This window comes from Suricata suricatta, chromosome 1 (assembly GCF_006229205.1).
Source record: "Suricata suricatta isolate VVHF042 chromosome 1, meerkat_22Aug2017_6uvM2_HiC, whole genome shotgun sequence".
Lineage (NCBI taxonomy): Eukaryota > Metazoa > Chordata > Mammalia > Carnivora > Herpestidae > Suricata > Suricata suricatta.
This window is the reverse complement of record NC_043700.1, coordinates 151,128,770-151,145,618: the sequence shown is the minus strand read 5'-3', so window position 1 is coordinate 151,145,618 and position 16,849 is coordinate 151,128,770. Positions and strand designations below refer to the sequence as shown.

General features: G+C 40.6%; 1 protein-coding gene across 5 annotated transcripts in view; it reads left to right on the top strand.

Moving 5' to 3' along the window:
- Positions 1 to 16,849, top strand: part of KIAA1211 (KIAA1211 ortholog) — a 259,149-nt gene that overhangs the window by 187,889 nt on the left and 54,411 nt on the right. For 2 of the 5 annotated variants that reach the window (XM_029945569.1, XM_029945584.1), the window contains exons 1-2: positions 9,090 to 9,196; positions 16,452 to 16,623. The exons of 1 other annotated variant lie outside the window; for it this stretch is intronic. In XM_029945569.1, the coding sequence (XP_029801429.1) occupies positions 9,184 to 9,196; positions 16,452 to 16,623 (185 nt within the window). In that variant the 5' untranslated portion in view covers positions 9,090 to 9,183. Of the gene's footprint in view, positions 1 to 9,089; positions 9,197 to 16,451; positions 16,624 to 16,849 lie in introns of those variants that run through there. 2 more of the 5 variants (XM_029945593.1, XM_029945577.1) reach the window with 2 other exon arrangements.

The following is a 16,849-nucleotide window of genomic DNA, read 5'->3' as shown; positions in this document are numbered from 1 at the left end:
TTTATCCAATATGTCATTTGCAACTATCTTTTCCTATTCCGTTGGTTGCCTGTTAGGTTTCTTGATTGTTTCCTTTGCAGTGCAGAAGCTTTTTATCTTGATGAGGTCCCAATAGTTTATTTTCGTTCTTGATTCCCTTGCCTTTGGGGATGTGTTGAGTAGGAAATTGCTGCAGTTGAGGTCAAGGAGGCTGTTTCCTACTTTCTCCTCAAGGGTTTTGATGGTTTCCTGTCTCACATTCAGGTCCTTCAGCCATTTTGAGTTAATTTTTGTGTATGGTGTAAGAAAGTGGTCTAGTTTCATTCGTCTGCATGTTGCTGTCCAGTTCTCCCAGCACCACCTGCTAAAGAGGCTGTGTTCGTGTGTGTGTGTCTCTCACACACACACACACACACACACACACACACACACACACACGTCTTCCTTATCCATTTATCTGTCGATGGACATTTACGCTGCTTCCATAATTTGGCTGTTGTAAATGAAGCTACTGTAAACATAGAGGTGCATGTATCCCTTTAAACATCCTGTTCAGTTCTTGAGGTTAGTCACAAGATCTAAAATTTCCCACATGTTGTGTAAAGGAACATAATATGATACTTCCATTTTATGGTTCCAGAAGGATCTTCAGTCTTCTGTCTGATACATTGGTGGTCCATTAGTACTTTGGCTATTGTTCTAGGAAAGGAATCCTTCAAACATTCTGTAGTAGTTTATCTTCTGACCTGAGTGCCTATCTGGCTACATGGCTGGAGATCAGGTTCAGAATATAGAAACCTGGTTTCTTTACTCTTGGCATTTGATCTTGTTGAGCTAACAGCTTCTCCAATCCGATGTGGAAAGCAGGTAGTGACTTCACCATCTCTCCCAGCTCCTTTCATTGTTATATGAAAGACAGTTGAAAAATATCAAGTAATATGATTCAGCAGAAATGAATCTGGTACATACAGATTTGATTTTCTGCATGAAACTTCATATTGAAGGAATTTTCTGTCAAAGGTAAGGCATAGTACTTTTTTAAAGTCATGCTGCAAATTACAATTTTCAAGTTCTACGCCACACCAAACTCAGCAGGCACAAAACCTCAAGTTTAATAAAGCTTTCTTCTTTAATTAAAAAGTAGGAGGTTTTGTTCACCTCCAAGATAGTTTTTGTACTTGAGAAACAAAATGATCGAAGCCAAAGTGGAGATTTCAACAATATGCACACGACCTCTGTGTTTGGCAGTGTCAGGGAACTTATTTAACAGCGTTGGCAACTTTCAGCTTGTTCTTGCATACACGCTTTCTCAGCTTCTTTAGCCAAAGTGAGTGCCACATACACAATGGCTTGTATTGACAAATGGTTGTTGACTCTTAGCTCTAAATGTCTAACTTACTGGGAGGTGTGGCAGTTTTTCTTGATTAACATTTCTCAAATATTTTTTACTTGATCTAGAGCAAGAAATACGTTTTATATCAGAACATCTATGTGTATGAAGTTGTGTATACAGACACACATAAACACACATATATAAACTAGAAACAAGTTTCATGAAATAGAGCTCACTCTATTTTGTATTCCACGTTATTCTCTTCTTTTCTACTTAGGTTTAGAGGACTCTTGGTCACACCTCACTAAAGTGATTAGAGGGTCTGCTAAATGGGCTCTCGCCCATTACTTGAAAGACAGTGGCCTGAGGATTCCCCTTAATCCAGACCTCCATGGGCTTCACGTGCCCTCAGCGGAAGACTTTATATCTTTTTCAGCTCATTCCCCAGTACACACACATACCACCTTTATGGCCATCAACACTACACTAAACCCTTTGGATCATCAGGTAGAGAGAGGCCCATTAGCTCCTACCAGGGGTTTTTCTCCTAGTAAGACTTCACAAGTCTTTCTCATAGGAGACCTGAATGTTGAAAACTTCGTGAATTTTGAAAAACAACTTACTCTTCTCCTAAATTTTGAGTACTAGCAGATGTCAGGAACTCAAGAATTCCTGTGATATGCCAGGGCTAGTTCAGAGCTTTGTGTACAGTAGGACGGTAGTAAATATTTGTTCCTCAGTCATAGTCTTGGATCTGCACTAAACACAATGGAAGACAGGGCTCTTGTATAGATAGCACTGACATGTGTTAACCAGAATAGTGTTGCTTCTCCTTAGATGGTCTGAGTTTTGTAGACAGGATATAAAGTTGTAGGGTTCTTAGGTGGAGTAAGAGTCCAGTTGGGGCATATATTCCTGAATATACAAGACACCAAGAAAATCAGACAGCATTCTCCTCAGATTTGAGGCTTACACATTAGTTACCTTTCTTAGAAAACTTCACTGAGTCAGACAGTGAGGATGGCCGTGAGGTGATAGGGACTGGAGATTTAAATTCTAGGTTCCTTCTCCATCAGTGTTGCCATTCCTAGGAATGGGGACCTGGATCCTAACATAAAGAGACAATAATTTGGTTCTCTTAATAACTTTCAGACTATGTTATTATTGCCTCTCCTAAGCCTTAAATGTCCTTAATTTTGCTAAGTAGCCATTGTGGTGACAAAACCAGCATGATTTGCCAACAAACTAGGAGTAGAAAAAACATAATGAATATAATTAATAGAAAATTTATGAAAAGAGTAACAGGTTTTATGAATTAGAATCTTTTCTAACCTTGGATTGCTTTTTAAGGAAACAGTTCATAGAATTTTAGAATTAGGAATCTTAGATGGTATGTAGTGTAATCACCTCATTTTATAGATGTGGAAATTGAGGTCCCAAGAAGCTAGCAAATGGCAAAGGTGACTAAATAAACCCAGATCATCAAGACTGTAGGGTCCATTTCCCCATATTCACACAACCTCTTGAAGTGAAGAGCATTTTTCCTTGTTGCTAAGAAACAGTAAACAAAAATGTCATAGTTGCAGCCACTGTTGGACTTGGTGATACCAGAACAGACAAACAAAAATTAACAATATTTGCCCAGAAGGGCATCATTTAGTCACGATATTTGTGCCTTAGTAGTAACCTTTGTAAGATTTCCTGATGTTAGTTGAGGAGCTCCTGTGACTCGCTGAAGTGACTTACTTCTTTTTTTTTTTAATGTTTTTTATTTATTTATGAGAGACAGAGAGAGACAACATGAGCAGGGGAGGGTCAGAGAGAGAGTGAGATACAGAATCTGATGCAGGCTCCAGGCTCTGAGCTAGCTGTCAGCACAGAACCCTGTGCGGGGCTCGAACCCATGAATGATGAGATCATGACCTGAGCCAAAGCCTTAACCGACTGAGCCACCCAGGCGCCCCTGAAGTGACTTACTTCTGAGTGTGAGTTGTGTGGCAAACATTAGCATTTCTAAAACACCTGCCACTACAAACCCTAGATTACCGTTGGAAAAGTGTTTCCCAACCATGAAAGGAAAAAGGACGGCTACTCCCGTACCACACAGACCCAGTGGTTACTAGTCAGAGAGGTATTTCGTCCAAGATACAGGTGGACATTTAAATCACTGACCCTTAGAATCTCAGAATTGGATTGCCATTTATTCCACCAGTGTCAAGTGCGTGAGTTAATGGAAAGGTTCTACAAAACTGATATAGTGATTGTATTTTTGTTGTTATTGTGTTTCTCCCTAGAATTGTACAGTTCCAGAGTGAATCTGTTACCTGAGTTGTTGTCCAAGATTTAGCCTGGGAATGAGAAACCTGGGGGGAGGACAGTGATCTTGAAAGAACTGTGCCAGCCCTGCCTAGTGGTCTCCAGTGAGAACAGAATAAGGTGCAAAAGAAATAAACTTAGTATCAAGCACAAGAGAATGGGGTTCAGATCAAGAAAAAATAGCCTGACAGGACTGTCTGACATAATCTGGAATCCTGAGATAGGCTAGAATTTTTTTTAATCTTTGCAAACTTTTTTTTTTTTAACCTGTTCTCAACAATAGTATCAGGGTAGCTCTACCCATAAATAGACAGAGAGGACTGGAGAGTTTTTATTCCTGGTCCATCTGAGCCCTCACGGTTTCATTCTGCTCCCAGTAGGGTCTGTATTCCATAGGTCATCTACACAAGCAACAAGTACTTTACCTGATGCATCTAAGACATGTCAGTGTCATGACCTTCGTCCACTTGCCACTGGTATCATCAAGATTTCAGCTAAATATATTAAGAACTGATGTTCACATAATACAACTAGTGACTTCTATCCTTTCTAGGAACTTTTATGTCTTTAGACATAGTTTTAGACATAGAATTTGACCCCAGACTCCCCTTCTATCCAACAAGAACTAAGATTACACCACTCCTAGGTTTAAAAAAATTATTAGTGAATCAAATCATTCTGAAATCTGTAACTAAATAATTATTTCACTAACCTTTATTGAGTCTCTGCATTAATAATTATGATCATTTTTGTCATGACTTCTAGTCTCTAACCCTTAGCTTATTTCCAGTTAAACCAGTCATACCCACCCAAGTTCCTAAATGTCCTCTATTCAACGGACATTACATTCTTCATTTCTGGTTTATCAGTGCCACCCAGCTCTCAGTTTAATGAAGGTATTGATGTAAATACACCCAGACCTTAAAATTGTTACTAATTCAAGAGTACCTGAATCTTTTAAAAATCATCTTGTTTTTCAAAGAAATCACTGACACATAATATCGCAGAGACCAAAAGCTTGCAAACCTAATGGTGGGACTGGTGAGCAGGAGGTATAAGTTACACTAGCCAGAGAATGGGAAATAAATCCAATTGAAATTCAGGGCCTTTTACATTAGTAAAACGCTTAGTGGCCTGAAGCATGTTGTGGTACCTCTTCTAAAGTGAAATATGAGTTGTTGCATCTGGCCCATCCTACTACCAGAGAGAGGCAACACCTAGTAGGCCTCTGTGGATTTGGGAGGCAGTATATTCCTCTTTTTTCTGTGCTACGCTGGCCCACTTACTGAGTGACTGCAAATCTGCTAATTTTAAGTAATGCCCAGAACACAAGAAGGTTCAGTAACAGATACAGGCTGGCATGCAAATTACTTTGCCATTGGGGCCATTTGAGACAGTAGACCCAGTGGTGTTTGAGTGTCACTGACAGAGAAGGATGCCGTTTGGAGCTGTCGGCAGCTCAGAATTTTGGAGCAAAACCCTGCTTTCCTCTGCAGATAACTATATATCTTTGAGAAACAGCTTTTGGCTTGCTGATGTTAGGCAGCTTTTGGCTTAGTAGACACTGAACACTTCTCCAGGCACCACAAGTTATCACGTGGCCGGAGCTGCCAGTCATGAACTGGGTGTTGTCTAACTACCAAGCCATAAAGCTGGGTGTGCACAGTATTTCGTTATCAAAAGGAAGTTTAGTATATACAAGATCAGGTTCGAGCAGGCCCAGAAGGCACAAGTAAGTTACATGAAGAAGTGGCCCAATTACCCATGGGTCCCCATTCCTGCTACAATACCTCTCTCTCCCATCCTATGCCTATGGCCTCATGGGGAGATCCCTATGACCAGTTAACTGAGGAAGAGAAAATTTAGGCCTGGTTTATGGATAGTTTTGCATTATATTGAAATACCACTCAAAAGCTGTAATGTTATAGCCCCATTCTGGGACAGCCCCAAAGGAGAGCAGTGAAGGGAAATCCTTTAAGTGGACGGAACTTCCATCAGTGCTTCTGATTGTTCTTTTTGCTTATGAGGAAAAATGGCGAGAAGTACAAGTCTATAACAGTTTGTAGGTAGTAGGCAGTGTTTTAGATGGTTGGGGACTTGGAAAGAATATGGTTGGAAAATTTGTGACAAAGAGATCTGTAGAAGAGGTATGTGGATAGACCTCTCTGAATGGGCATAGGATTTCAGGGCATTTGTGTCCATGTGAGTGCTAACTGAAGGATGACCTCAGAAGGATTTTAATAATCAAATGCATAGAATAACATACTCTGTGGGTGTCCATCAGCCTCTTTCCCCATCTATTTGTCAGTGGGCCTATGAATACAGTAGTGTCAGAGATGGAAGTTATGCCTTGGCTCGGTAACACTAACTTCCACCAGCCAAGGCCAACAGAGACCAACACTAAGTTCACAATATGGGACCGTGTCCTAGGGTGAATAGTACCTACCTGCTACAGATTCATTACACTGGACCACTTTCATCATGGAAGGAGCAGCACTTTGTTCTTACTAGAACAGGCACTCTGGATACAGATTTGCCTTTTTTGCATGTAATAATTCTGCCAAAACTGTCATCTGTGGACTTACGAAATACCTTATCTGCTGTAATCATTTCTTTTTTAACATTTTTTATTATTTATTTTTGAGAGATAGGGACACAGAGTGTGAGCAGGCGAGGGTCAGAGAGAGGGAGACACAGAATCAGAAGCAGGCTCTAGGCTCTGCGCTGTCAGCACAGAGCCCGACGTGGGGCTTGAACCCACGAACTGTGAGATCATGACCTGAGCTGAAGCTGGACGCTTAATAGACTGAGCCACTCAGGCGCCCCACTATAATGGTATTTGACACAGACATCATTTCTTTTTTTTTTTCCTTAATATTTATTTATTTATTTTGAGAGAGAAAATGCGAGCAGAGGAGGGGCAGACGGGAGAGAGAGAGAAAGAGAGAGAGAGAGAAAGAGAATCCCAGGCAGACTTTGTGCTGTCAGGCACAGCCCCACACAGGGCTTGATCTCACAAATCCAGAGATCATGGCCTGAACCAAAACCAGGAGTTGGACGCTTAACTGGCTGACCTACCCAAGCATCTCAACACAGACATCACTTCTGATCAAGGAACTTGATAGGCCTATGCTCGTGGAATTCACTGGTCTTACCATGTTCTCATCACTCTGAAGCAGCTGGCTTGGTGGAATGGTGGGATGGCCTTTAGAAGACTCAGTGACAGTGTCAGCTAGGTGGTAATACTAGGGCCGGGACTGTCCTCTAAGATGCGGTGTAAGTCAGTATCCAATGTATGCAACTGTTTCTCTCATAGCAGGCTTCACAGGCCCAGGAATAAAGGGCTAGAATTAGAAATGGTCACTTTTATCCCTAGTAACGCCCTAGGAAAATTTTTGTTTCCCATCCCCTTGTTTAGGTTCTTCTTGCCCAGAGTTCTTAGTTCAGTAGGTCAGGAATACTTCCTCAAGGAGACACAACAGTGACTCCATTGAACTGGTAGTTGAGACTGTCACCCAGCCTCTGGGGCTCCTCATGTCTTTCCATGAACATGTAGAAAAGGGGATACCTGTACTGGCCAGCGTGACTACCAAGGGGAAATTGGGCTGCTGCTGTACAGTAGAGGTGAGGAAGAGCATGTGTGCAACATAGGAGATCTTTTATGGCATTTCCTAGTACTCTCGGGTCCTGTGGAGTAATAGGACACTACAGCAATCCAGTTCAGGACAGCTCGTGGCCTGGGTTGTTCAGGTTTGTATGTTTGTGTCACCTCACCAGGCAAACAGCAGAGGTCCTTGTCAAAGGTAAAAGGAATGAGGAATGAGTAATGGAATAAGATAGCTACAGAGATTACATATGCATATAAAGACTGTATATACATATTCATGTAAATATACATATAAAGATAGCTGTGACCACATGACCAGTTGCTAAAACAAGGACTCATAGTTATGGGTATTTCTTCCTTATTTTTTAGTGAATATGGTTGTGTATATATTAACCAGATATTTTTGTTTTCTTCCCCCTCTTCTCCTCTCCATATTGTAAGATACATTAGTAGTAAGGTTATACCTCAGTATGTAAGTTATAGGAGAAGTGTGAATATTACTTAAGGACTTTGCATCCTCTTCAGTGTGTTTTCTTTTTTTTTTTTAATTTTTTTTTTAATGTTTTATTTTGGATACAGAGAGAGATAGAGCATGAGAGGGGGAGGGGCAGAGAGAGAGGGAGACACAGAATCTGAAGCAGGCTCCAGGCTCTGAGCTAGCTGTCTGCACAGAGCCTGACGCGGGGCTCGAACCCACAAACGTGAGATCTGACCTGAGCCAAAGCCGGCCGCTCAACCGACTGAGCCACCCAGGCGCCCCTTCAGTGTGTTTTCAAGTGTACATGGGATATTTGTATCATGTTAGTGGAAGTATGACTTTGTTATTGACTTTATTTGGAGACTAAATATGGTTTACGGAATTGTATGTGGGTACGTCTGACAAAGGATGGACTCTGATGATCATTTTGGTGTGTCAATTTAGCTAGGCTACAGTCTGCAGTTATTTAATAAAAAAAAAGTTTAATTGAACTGTTGCTCTGAAGGTACTTGTAGATGTAATGAAAGTCCATAATTCATTGACTTTAAGTGAGGAAAATTATTCAAGATCATCTAAGTGGGCCTGAATCAATAAATTATAAGGCCTTAAAAATAGGGCTGAGGCTTCCCTGAGAGAAGAAATTCCATCTGTGAAAAGCACCTTCAGTCTCTGCTCATGAGTTCCAGTCTGCCCTTCCTGAGGACCTGGCCTGTAGATTTCAGACTGACTTAGCCAGCCACTGCCTGGTGGAAGCCAATTCCTTGCAGTAAATCCTTTAATATCTCTTACACACACACGGACACACACACACACACACACGCGCGCGCGCACATGTGCACAGTTCTGCCTCTCTCTCCTACTGGTTCTGCTTCACTGATTAAAACCCTGATCAATATAGCCTCAGATGTCCTTAAAGCTTTTGTGCTACTGCACTAAATATACAGTATAGCAGGAAGTGCCCCACTGCCAATATTTTCCATTCAAAGTCAGCCTGATTTTTTTACTCACAGCACCTTCTGAAACTCAAATGGAAACATTTGGCAGTGAAAAGAACCAGCACCCACACATCTTCTAGCATGTGGGAGAAATGTGGCCAGACACTGAAACTTCACATTAGAAATCATATCTGTCTCTGTTACTATTTCTAAATATTATTTGATTTTGCTTGTGAATTGTTGTAAGACGTGTAAAAGGCAGTTCTGAGACAGACCAGTGGGAAAAACAGAAAAATTAAAAATGATGTAGTTTTCAGAAATAGCAGGTCTGAGAAACCTGCCAAGCCATTGTCATTTAGTTGTATCTGGCATCACAATGGGTGCTATAGATGAATAAACAAGGCAAAGTCCCCATACCCAGGGAACTTGCAGTCTAGGAGCTGGAGCATGCTGTGTGGTGTTACCGTGATGTCTGTACAGGCACAAATGGAGAACAGAGGAAGGACTCATTTCTTTCTGGCTGGAGTGTTCAAGGATGTCTTTCCAGGGTACATAACACCTTGAATGTGTTTGAGGGAACAGTTAGGAGTTCTCTAGGCAAAGGCAGAAAGGTATTCCAGGTAGAAAAAGTACACTTGTGAAGGTGTGAAAGCAGAGTCACAGAAGATCCCCAGTGGCCACTTTAATATCATTCAACATAGTGTTTTCTAGGGCTGCATAACCAAGTACTACAGAATGAGTGACTTAAACTACAGTTTAATTTCTCAGTTTTGGAGGCTAGCAGTCTATTTAGGATCAAGGTGTTATTGCTGTTGGTTTAGGCTTCTTGGCTTGTAAATGACCATCTTCATCTTCACTTCCCTCTATGCGTATCTGTGTTCTAATCTCTTTTTATCAGGACTCCAGTCATATTGGATTAGGGCCCATCTAATGACCTCATTTTACCTTAATTACCTCTGTAAAGACTCTGTCTCCAGGGCATCTGGGTGGCTCAGTTGGTTAAGCATCTGACTTCGGCTCAGGTCATGATCTTACAGTTCATGAGTGAGCCCTGCATTAGACTCTAGGCTGGCAAGTTGGAGCCTGGAACTTGCTTTGGATTCTGTGTCTTCCTCTCTCTCTCTGCCCCTCCCCACTTGCATTCTCTTTGTCTCTCAAAAATAAATAAATAAATAAATAAATAAATAAATAAATAAATATTCTTTTTAAAAAAACTTTGTCTCCAAATACATATTCTGAGGTATTTGGGGTTTAGGACTTTAATAAATGAATTTTGAATGGACACAGTTCAGTTTGTAATATATGGTGTGACTCAAAATATATATGACTAAAGCACCTCGAAGCCAGAGGAAGGTGTGGTCAGTTATTGCTGAGCTTGGTGACTTGGGAAAAGCTTCAAGGATATAGGTCTTGAAGGATGAATAGAATTGTATCATGTCAAGAAGGAAGGAGATGACATTTCTTGCTGAGGAAGCAACAATTCGAAGCTTTAGGCCTGGCTCAGAGTTCCACAGCATATGCCATAGCCCATCCACCTAAGTGTCCAGGACCTGCTATTCCTTGATATAGGCTGGTCACTACTATCCCTGGACCTCTCACCATTTGTTCCAGTGACCCCTGCCCTCTTCAAAAAGTATTATTGATTCTGTCTCTTCATATTCTGAATCCACATAACAGCAAATATCTGCCTCCTACTGTGCTGACCCAGAAAAGAAGACAACTCTTCCTTCTTCCCTCATGTCACTTGACAGCCGCCATGATACCCCTTCCCTCCTCTCTGGAAGAGAATCTCAGTGCTCAGTCTTCTCATGACTGGTCCAAGAGCACTCCTGCCTGGCATGCTGCCAACTCCTCGGTCTTAGTTGAAGTGTATTGGGATTACTGGGTCTGATAAAAATATGATAGCCACCAAGTGCTGTGTTTCACTCTATTTCTGGTCATCTTTTTTAACAGAACAGTTTCTTCTCAAAGTATCCTGATGTTCCAGAACTAATAAAAATATTGTGAAATTCCCCTTAAATTAGGAAAACTATAGGATTCAGACAGTTGCTATGTACTTGTCCTAATGTACTCTATTTACCTACATGCTTGAAATCAGAACTTTACCTAAAACTTTAGGTTTATTTAACGAAAGTGTTTCAGTCAACTCACTTGAGTTTACTGAGCAGTGTACCCTGGAGTGTAGGGGAGGTTTGTGTATGAAATACATACTACCTAAAGAAAATAAAAAAATTTTGAAAGAGGGGCACCTGGCTAGCTTCGTCGCTAGAGCATGCAACTCTTGATCTTGGGGTTTTTTTGTTTGTTTTTTTTTAATGTTTTATTTATTTTTGATACAGAGAGAGACAGAGCGTAGAGGGGGAGGGGCAGAGAGAGAAGGAGACACAGAACTGGAAGCAGGCTCCAGGCTCTGAGCTAGCTGTCAGCATGGAGCCCGATGTGGGGCTTGAACCCACTAACGGGAGATCTGACCTGAGCCAAAGTCAGAGGCTTAACTGACTGAGCCACCCAGGCGCCCCTTGATCTTGGGTTTAAGTTCAAGCCCCACATGTAGAGATTACTTAAAAGTAAAATTAAAAAGTTTTTGAAAGAAATAAGACAAGTGATTCCTAGGGTATGTTCAGAAGACTAGTCATGACAGAGACCAGAAAGTCAACTCTGGGAAGCACTGCATATTCTCTGCTCTTTTGGAAAACAGTAATGATACCAGCATATTAAAGACTCTGAAAAGCTTCATAGGAAAGAAACATATTTAACTTCATTTTACCTGCATTCTCAAATGTACTGGTCTTTGAATAAGAAGCTGGCATCAACCATAGAGCACATTCTGAGAAACACCAGACCAAGACATTTATGATGCTTAAAATGAACTCTGATTAAAAAAAAATTCTGGGGTTGCCTGGATGGCTCAGTCTGTTGAGCATCCAACTCCTGATTTCAGTTCAGGTCATGATCCCAGGGTTGTGGAATCTAGCCCCCATGCTCAGCGTGGAGCCTACTTGAGATTCTGTGTCTCTCTCTCCCTGTGCCCCTCTCCCCTGTTTGTGATTCTCTTTCTGCATCTAAACAAAAAAAAAATTTAATTCTGTTTCTCATCTGAAAGTGTACCATATAAATCCAATGCAGATAAATTGTATGCTTTTATTATTTTAGGTTTAGAAATGAAAATGTAAGAATTGTATCCTTATGACAAATGGAAAATGACTCAGATTTGCTTGACTTTCCCAGTGATTTTTAATTTTTAGAAGCTTCTATATAAACTAGCAATTATGATGCTGAAGCCATCAAATGGCATGTAATTATATCTATGAAATAATGGATAATGTGCACTCTTTTAAATGAAGAAAAAAATCCCTAAAGTAATTATTAGATGATAAAAATAAATTAATTCAGATCAGTACTTAAAGAATGAATGATCCCTAAAGCAGTCTGTCTACATATATAGGTTCTTTCATGTGAAAAATTGCAACAGAAAATTGCTGAAATATTAAGAAAATGTGGCATCCACTGTCTTTTCTACTGTAAATTCAGTCTGAGAACTTAAGATGTTAAATTTCCAGAGAGGCTGGTAAGCAGATGTTTCCTAGCTAGGAAGAGAAGGGGTCAGGATTCGAGCCAAGTACACTCTCTGAGGCCCACATATTTAACTCCTAACTAGAGCTGTAGCCAGTAAAAAAAAAAAAAAAACAGCTTTAATGAGAATAACATTTCTTCCTTCTCCCTCCCCTCTTCTCACTATCCCAAGCACCCAACAAAAGTAAATTTGTTACAAAATCCAAAAATGCTGTCTTAAATATACTAATGTTGGAGAATACTTTGCTAAACTATATATACTTCTAATGTGTGGCAGTTCTATTTTGGAATACTTCACATTAGCATTGCAGAAGTGTTCTGTTTTAGAAGTGATCTTGTAGACCTCCATCTGCACAAAAATAGTCACAGGAAGAGTTGGTGTTATCTGTGAAGAAAATAGCTGCTGGTAATGACCATGCACTTAATCCAGTTGAGTCTGTGGAGACAGTGCAACCCCCAAATCATAAACTAATCATAAAGTAATTTATTTAATGGGTATTTATAAACACATGCTCAGGTTTTCATTATGATTGTTATGCCATAGAATTGCAAATGTTTCATAAAATTTAGCTACTTGCTTTATTTATGTGAGAGATCTTATACCAGACTTTGAGAGTCAGGGTGGGAACCATGAGTGTCTACCTCTCTCTCTGATTTATAAAATTTTATTTCTTATTAATGTTGCTTAGTTATGGTTTACTGTCTCAATGGAAGGTGGGCCTAAATGTCATTCCTGTATCTTTTCATAAAATTAATCCTGGAAAATTAATTAGTTGCCCCAATCAATAGTAAAATAATCATAAAAGTAAATATTTAAATTTTATTTCATATGTAAAGATATTAACAACAGGAAATGTATTTTGGAAATGAGGCAGAAATTTATTTTTTGTAACAAAGATGTGACCAAACACTAAGACTTTGGAGCATACTTGTAAGCTTCTGTGTTCTGACTCCTCTTCCAAAGAGAGATTGCTCCTTAGGACTTACAATCTCTTTTTCTCATGGTAAGAAGAACTGGTTGTTGGATGGATAGTTCAGGTAGGTTGTACTGTTCTCTTACCTTCATGATAATAACTAAGGCATTGCTGAAACAGCTTTTCCTGAGTAACTCTTGAGAAGTGCATTGACATTTGGACTTTGACACATCTTCCAGGATAATGTGTGTGTACTCATGCCAAGTGATTGCCCATATAATGTGTAGTACAGAGTGCCAGAATGCCTGGTTCACAAGCAGTCCTTAAACGGAGCCAACTCTACAGACAGATCGCCTAATGGAGGTCACTTTGTGCTTGCACAAAGTCTGCCAGGTTTCCTCAGCAAAAGTTTCCAGATCCTGGTGTCCTCCCCAAAGCTGGCTTTATCCTGTCCTTGACTTTGTATTCAGCTCCTTCCAGGTTCTTTTCACTTCCTATCTTCCCCAACAATATGACCAGTGCAGACCAATTTTATATGGTGGCTGCCACCATTCTGGGCATGAAGCAATACAAAGGACCATAGAATCCTTCTTGGCTGACCATATAGAACTAGTCACCCATTAGTTAAATACACAATAACCTGTTGTTATTCTAAGAAACTGTAATTTGTCTTTCATTATGGTTAACTCCCTTGGTTCCAGCTCAACTGAACACCACCAAATCTATCTTGACTATAGAGTAAGTGACGATTCCCCCCCCCCTTAAATTCTGACATAACCTGGAGTTCTCATCTTAGCTTAAAAAGCTAGATTTGTGGGTCCAGACTGGGGATAATGATGTAATAACTGATACTTTTAAAATTTGCTATGATGTTTTAGAATTTTTCTTTCTTTCTTTTTTTTTTTTTTTTTTTTTTAAGAGAAAGAGAAGGCGTGAGCAGGGGAGGGGCAGAGGAAGAGAATCTTACACACACCCAGTACAGAGCCCAGAGCTAGGGGAGATCATGACCTAAGCTGAAATCAAGAGTTGGAAGCTTAAGCAACTAAGCCACCCAGGTGCCTCTAGAATATTTCTGATTAGAGAATTAGGGGGTAGATATTTCTATAGTGGGAAAAAGGCAGTCAGTATAAAAGGAAAAAGAAAGAGCTTTACCTCAGAAACAAGTGAAATATAGCACATATTACCGTTTGACCATTTATAATAATACTGCCAAATCTAGAAATCAGGTGTCATTTACATTTTTTGAGCTTTGGACAGTTGTAGAGAAAATACTCATTTATTTCATCAGTCCAGTTATATAATGATACCTATAGCATCTTTCAGAATTTTTAAATTTAAATTTCTTAATTGACTCACTTTATATAAGGTCAGTTTTTTTTCAACACTTGCTTGATGTTCCTTGATGCTCTTCAAGAATTACTGATTGTAATGCTTTAAAATTATCCATCGATGGGAACCAGAAGCAGGTGTCATGAAAATCTCTGGCTCATACTCCTGAATCCATAACCACTGAAAACATACAAACATTCTGAAATCAAACCCTTTAGTTTGTTTTGGTTGCTTTTACCATTTTTAAGTGTTATGATTCCAATTGTATTGCACACACTTTCTTGTCCTTTTAATAATACATGGTGAAAAAAATTAACCTCTCTTCTGAGGACTGTATGCTTACCACAAAGCCTTATGGAGGGGAGGCATCCGATGTAACAAGTCTCCTTTCCTTTTAAACGTGATATTGTTATTTCAGGGACCACTGAAGTTTGAAGGATCCTGAATGAAGGATCCCAGACTGTTTTTGACCTTTCGTGACTGGTAACTATTCTCTCTGCTATCTCAGGCTCTTATGTTACAGCTTAGGAGAAAGTGGTTTAAGCCACTTTTTCCTCACTTCAGATTTTCTTTCAGAAAGACCAGAACTAAGGATCACCAGAAGAAATGAGATGATTACCTTACCTTGCACATCTTTAACCTTATTTTTTGCCCAGATTTCTCTGTAGACTCTCGCCCACAGAGACCCGGGGGCTCTGATACTTAGATGGGGACTCATACATGCGCATTTTATGCAAGTATTTTTTAATACACATTGTGAGCTGTCTTTTCTTTTCCCTCAGAGCTTCTGACTCCAGCTTAAGATATATTTCCCATTACTATTTAATAGTGTATACCTCATAGGGTCACTGTGAAGATTAACTGAATTAATATTTAGAAAGTTCTTAAAGCAATGATGCATAATAAGGATTAAGTAACTTAAAAAAGATTGTCTGACCACTGGGTAAGTGGCTCTTTAAACTTCTTAAAGGAAAGGAAAGATCTGAGAAGATGCTTCTTCTGGTATGGGGTGGTATACACTGTTTTTCCTGAGGTAGGAGTGGAGTGATAATGGAAGAATTTGTAATTGAAGGAGATGAACTGAAAGATATTGCTGGCACTGAGCCTGGGTCCTGACTGAATGAAGTAATGTATGGAAAGATGTTCACAGCAACTCCTTCGGGGCTCTTCATAGCAGGTTCTGAGAGGAGACAGGAGAAATAAATTGGAAATATATAGGGACGGAGGGAATTGGGGGCAAAGCTTATGCCAAGAGTTAGCAGTTATCTTCTGTCTCTAACAAAGGCAGAAACAGGGTGATTCTCAGAGGAAAGTGTGTGTGTGTGTGTGTGTGTGTGTGTGTGTGTGTATACACATAAATAGAAACATATATATAAAGGTATATAAAATTTTTAAGGTACCTGTTTGACTTATATGTGTTCATAGCTTCTGTGGATAAGGGCACTGGCCATCTGCTTTGTTTTTTGTTTTTAATTGTTTTTTTCTTTTAAATCTTTAGAAAGAGAGTGAGTGGGGGAGGCGCAGAGAGAGGGAGAGAAAGAAAATCCCAAGCAGGCTCCTTGCTCAGCGTGGAGCCTGACCTGGGGCTCCATCTCATGGCTGTAAGGTCCCCACCTGAGCAAAAGTTGGATGCTTAACCAACTGAGCCTCCCAGGAGCCCCTGGCCTTGTGCATTGTGTGGCATGTGCAAGGGGGTGCTGTGTGGCCTCTGTGAGGCTCGAGAACCACTCCATGTTGTCCCAGGTGCTTCTTGGGAGCCCAGTGACAGGAGACTTACTGTATGTACCCTTGGCTTGCCTCTGCCTGACTGTGCCTGGACTGGGGCTGGCCGTGTCATTCCTGACACAGGGCTTGGTCGCTCATTCACTCTGATGGCTGCCCTTTGCCCCATCTCCCTTGGCAAGGGGCAGCTCAGTTGTAATTTGCTCTCAGGCTCAGAAGTGCAGCCCTGTCAAACTGCAGCGTGTGTTTATCTTATAATCCACAGAAAAGAAGAAAGGAGGTAAATTCCAGCCTTTTAAGAAGCTGTTTGGTAAGAGGAAAAAGAAAGACACTTTATTGTCCCAGGAGGCATCAGCAGGGAGTAAGAGTCACTCTGCCCGGAGTATCAGCAATGGGACCTTCTCTTCAGATGAGGAGACCCTGGAAGACAATCTAAGGTAATGATCCATACTTTGTCTCCCCCAGATTTTGGCCGAGTCCCAGGGTGGAGAATGGGATCCCAGAGGAGGCAAAGGTGGAGCCACACACAGATGTGTTGCATTTCTGGGAAGATGGAAGTCTTGGGGGTACTTTGTGCATTCTGTGTGGAGATGTCACCATGGGGAATTGGCAACGAGTCTGCCTCATCTTCCGGGAAAGTACAGGGATCTTTGCCTCCGTTTT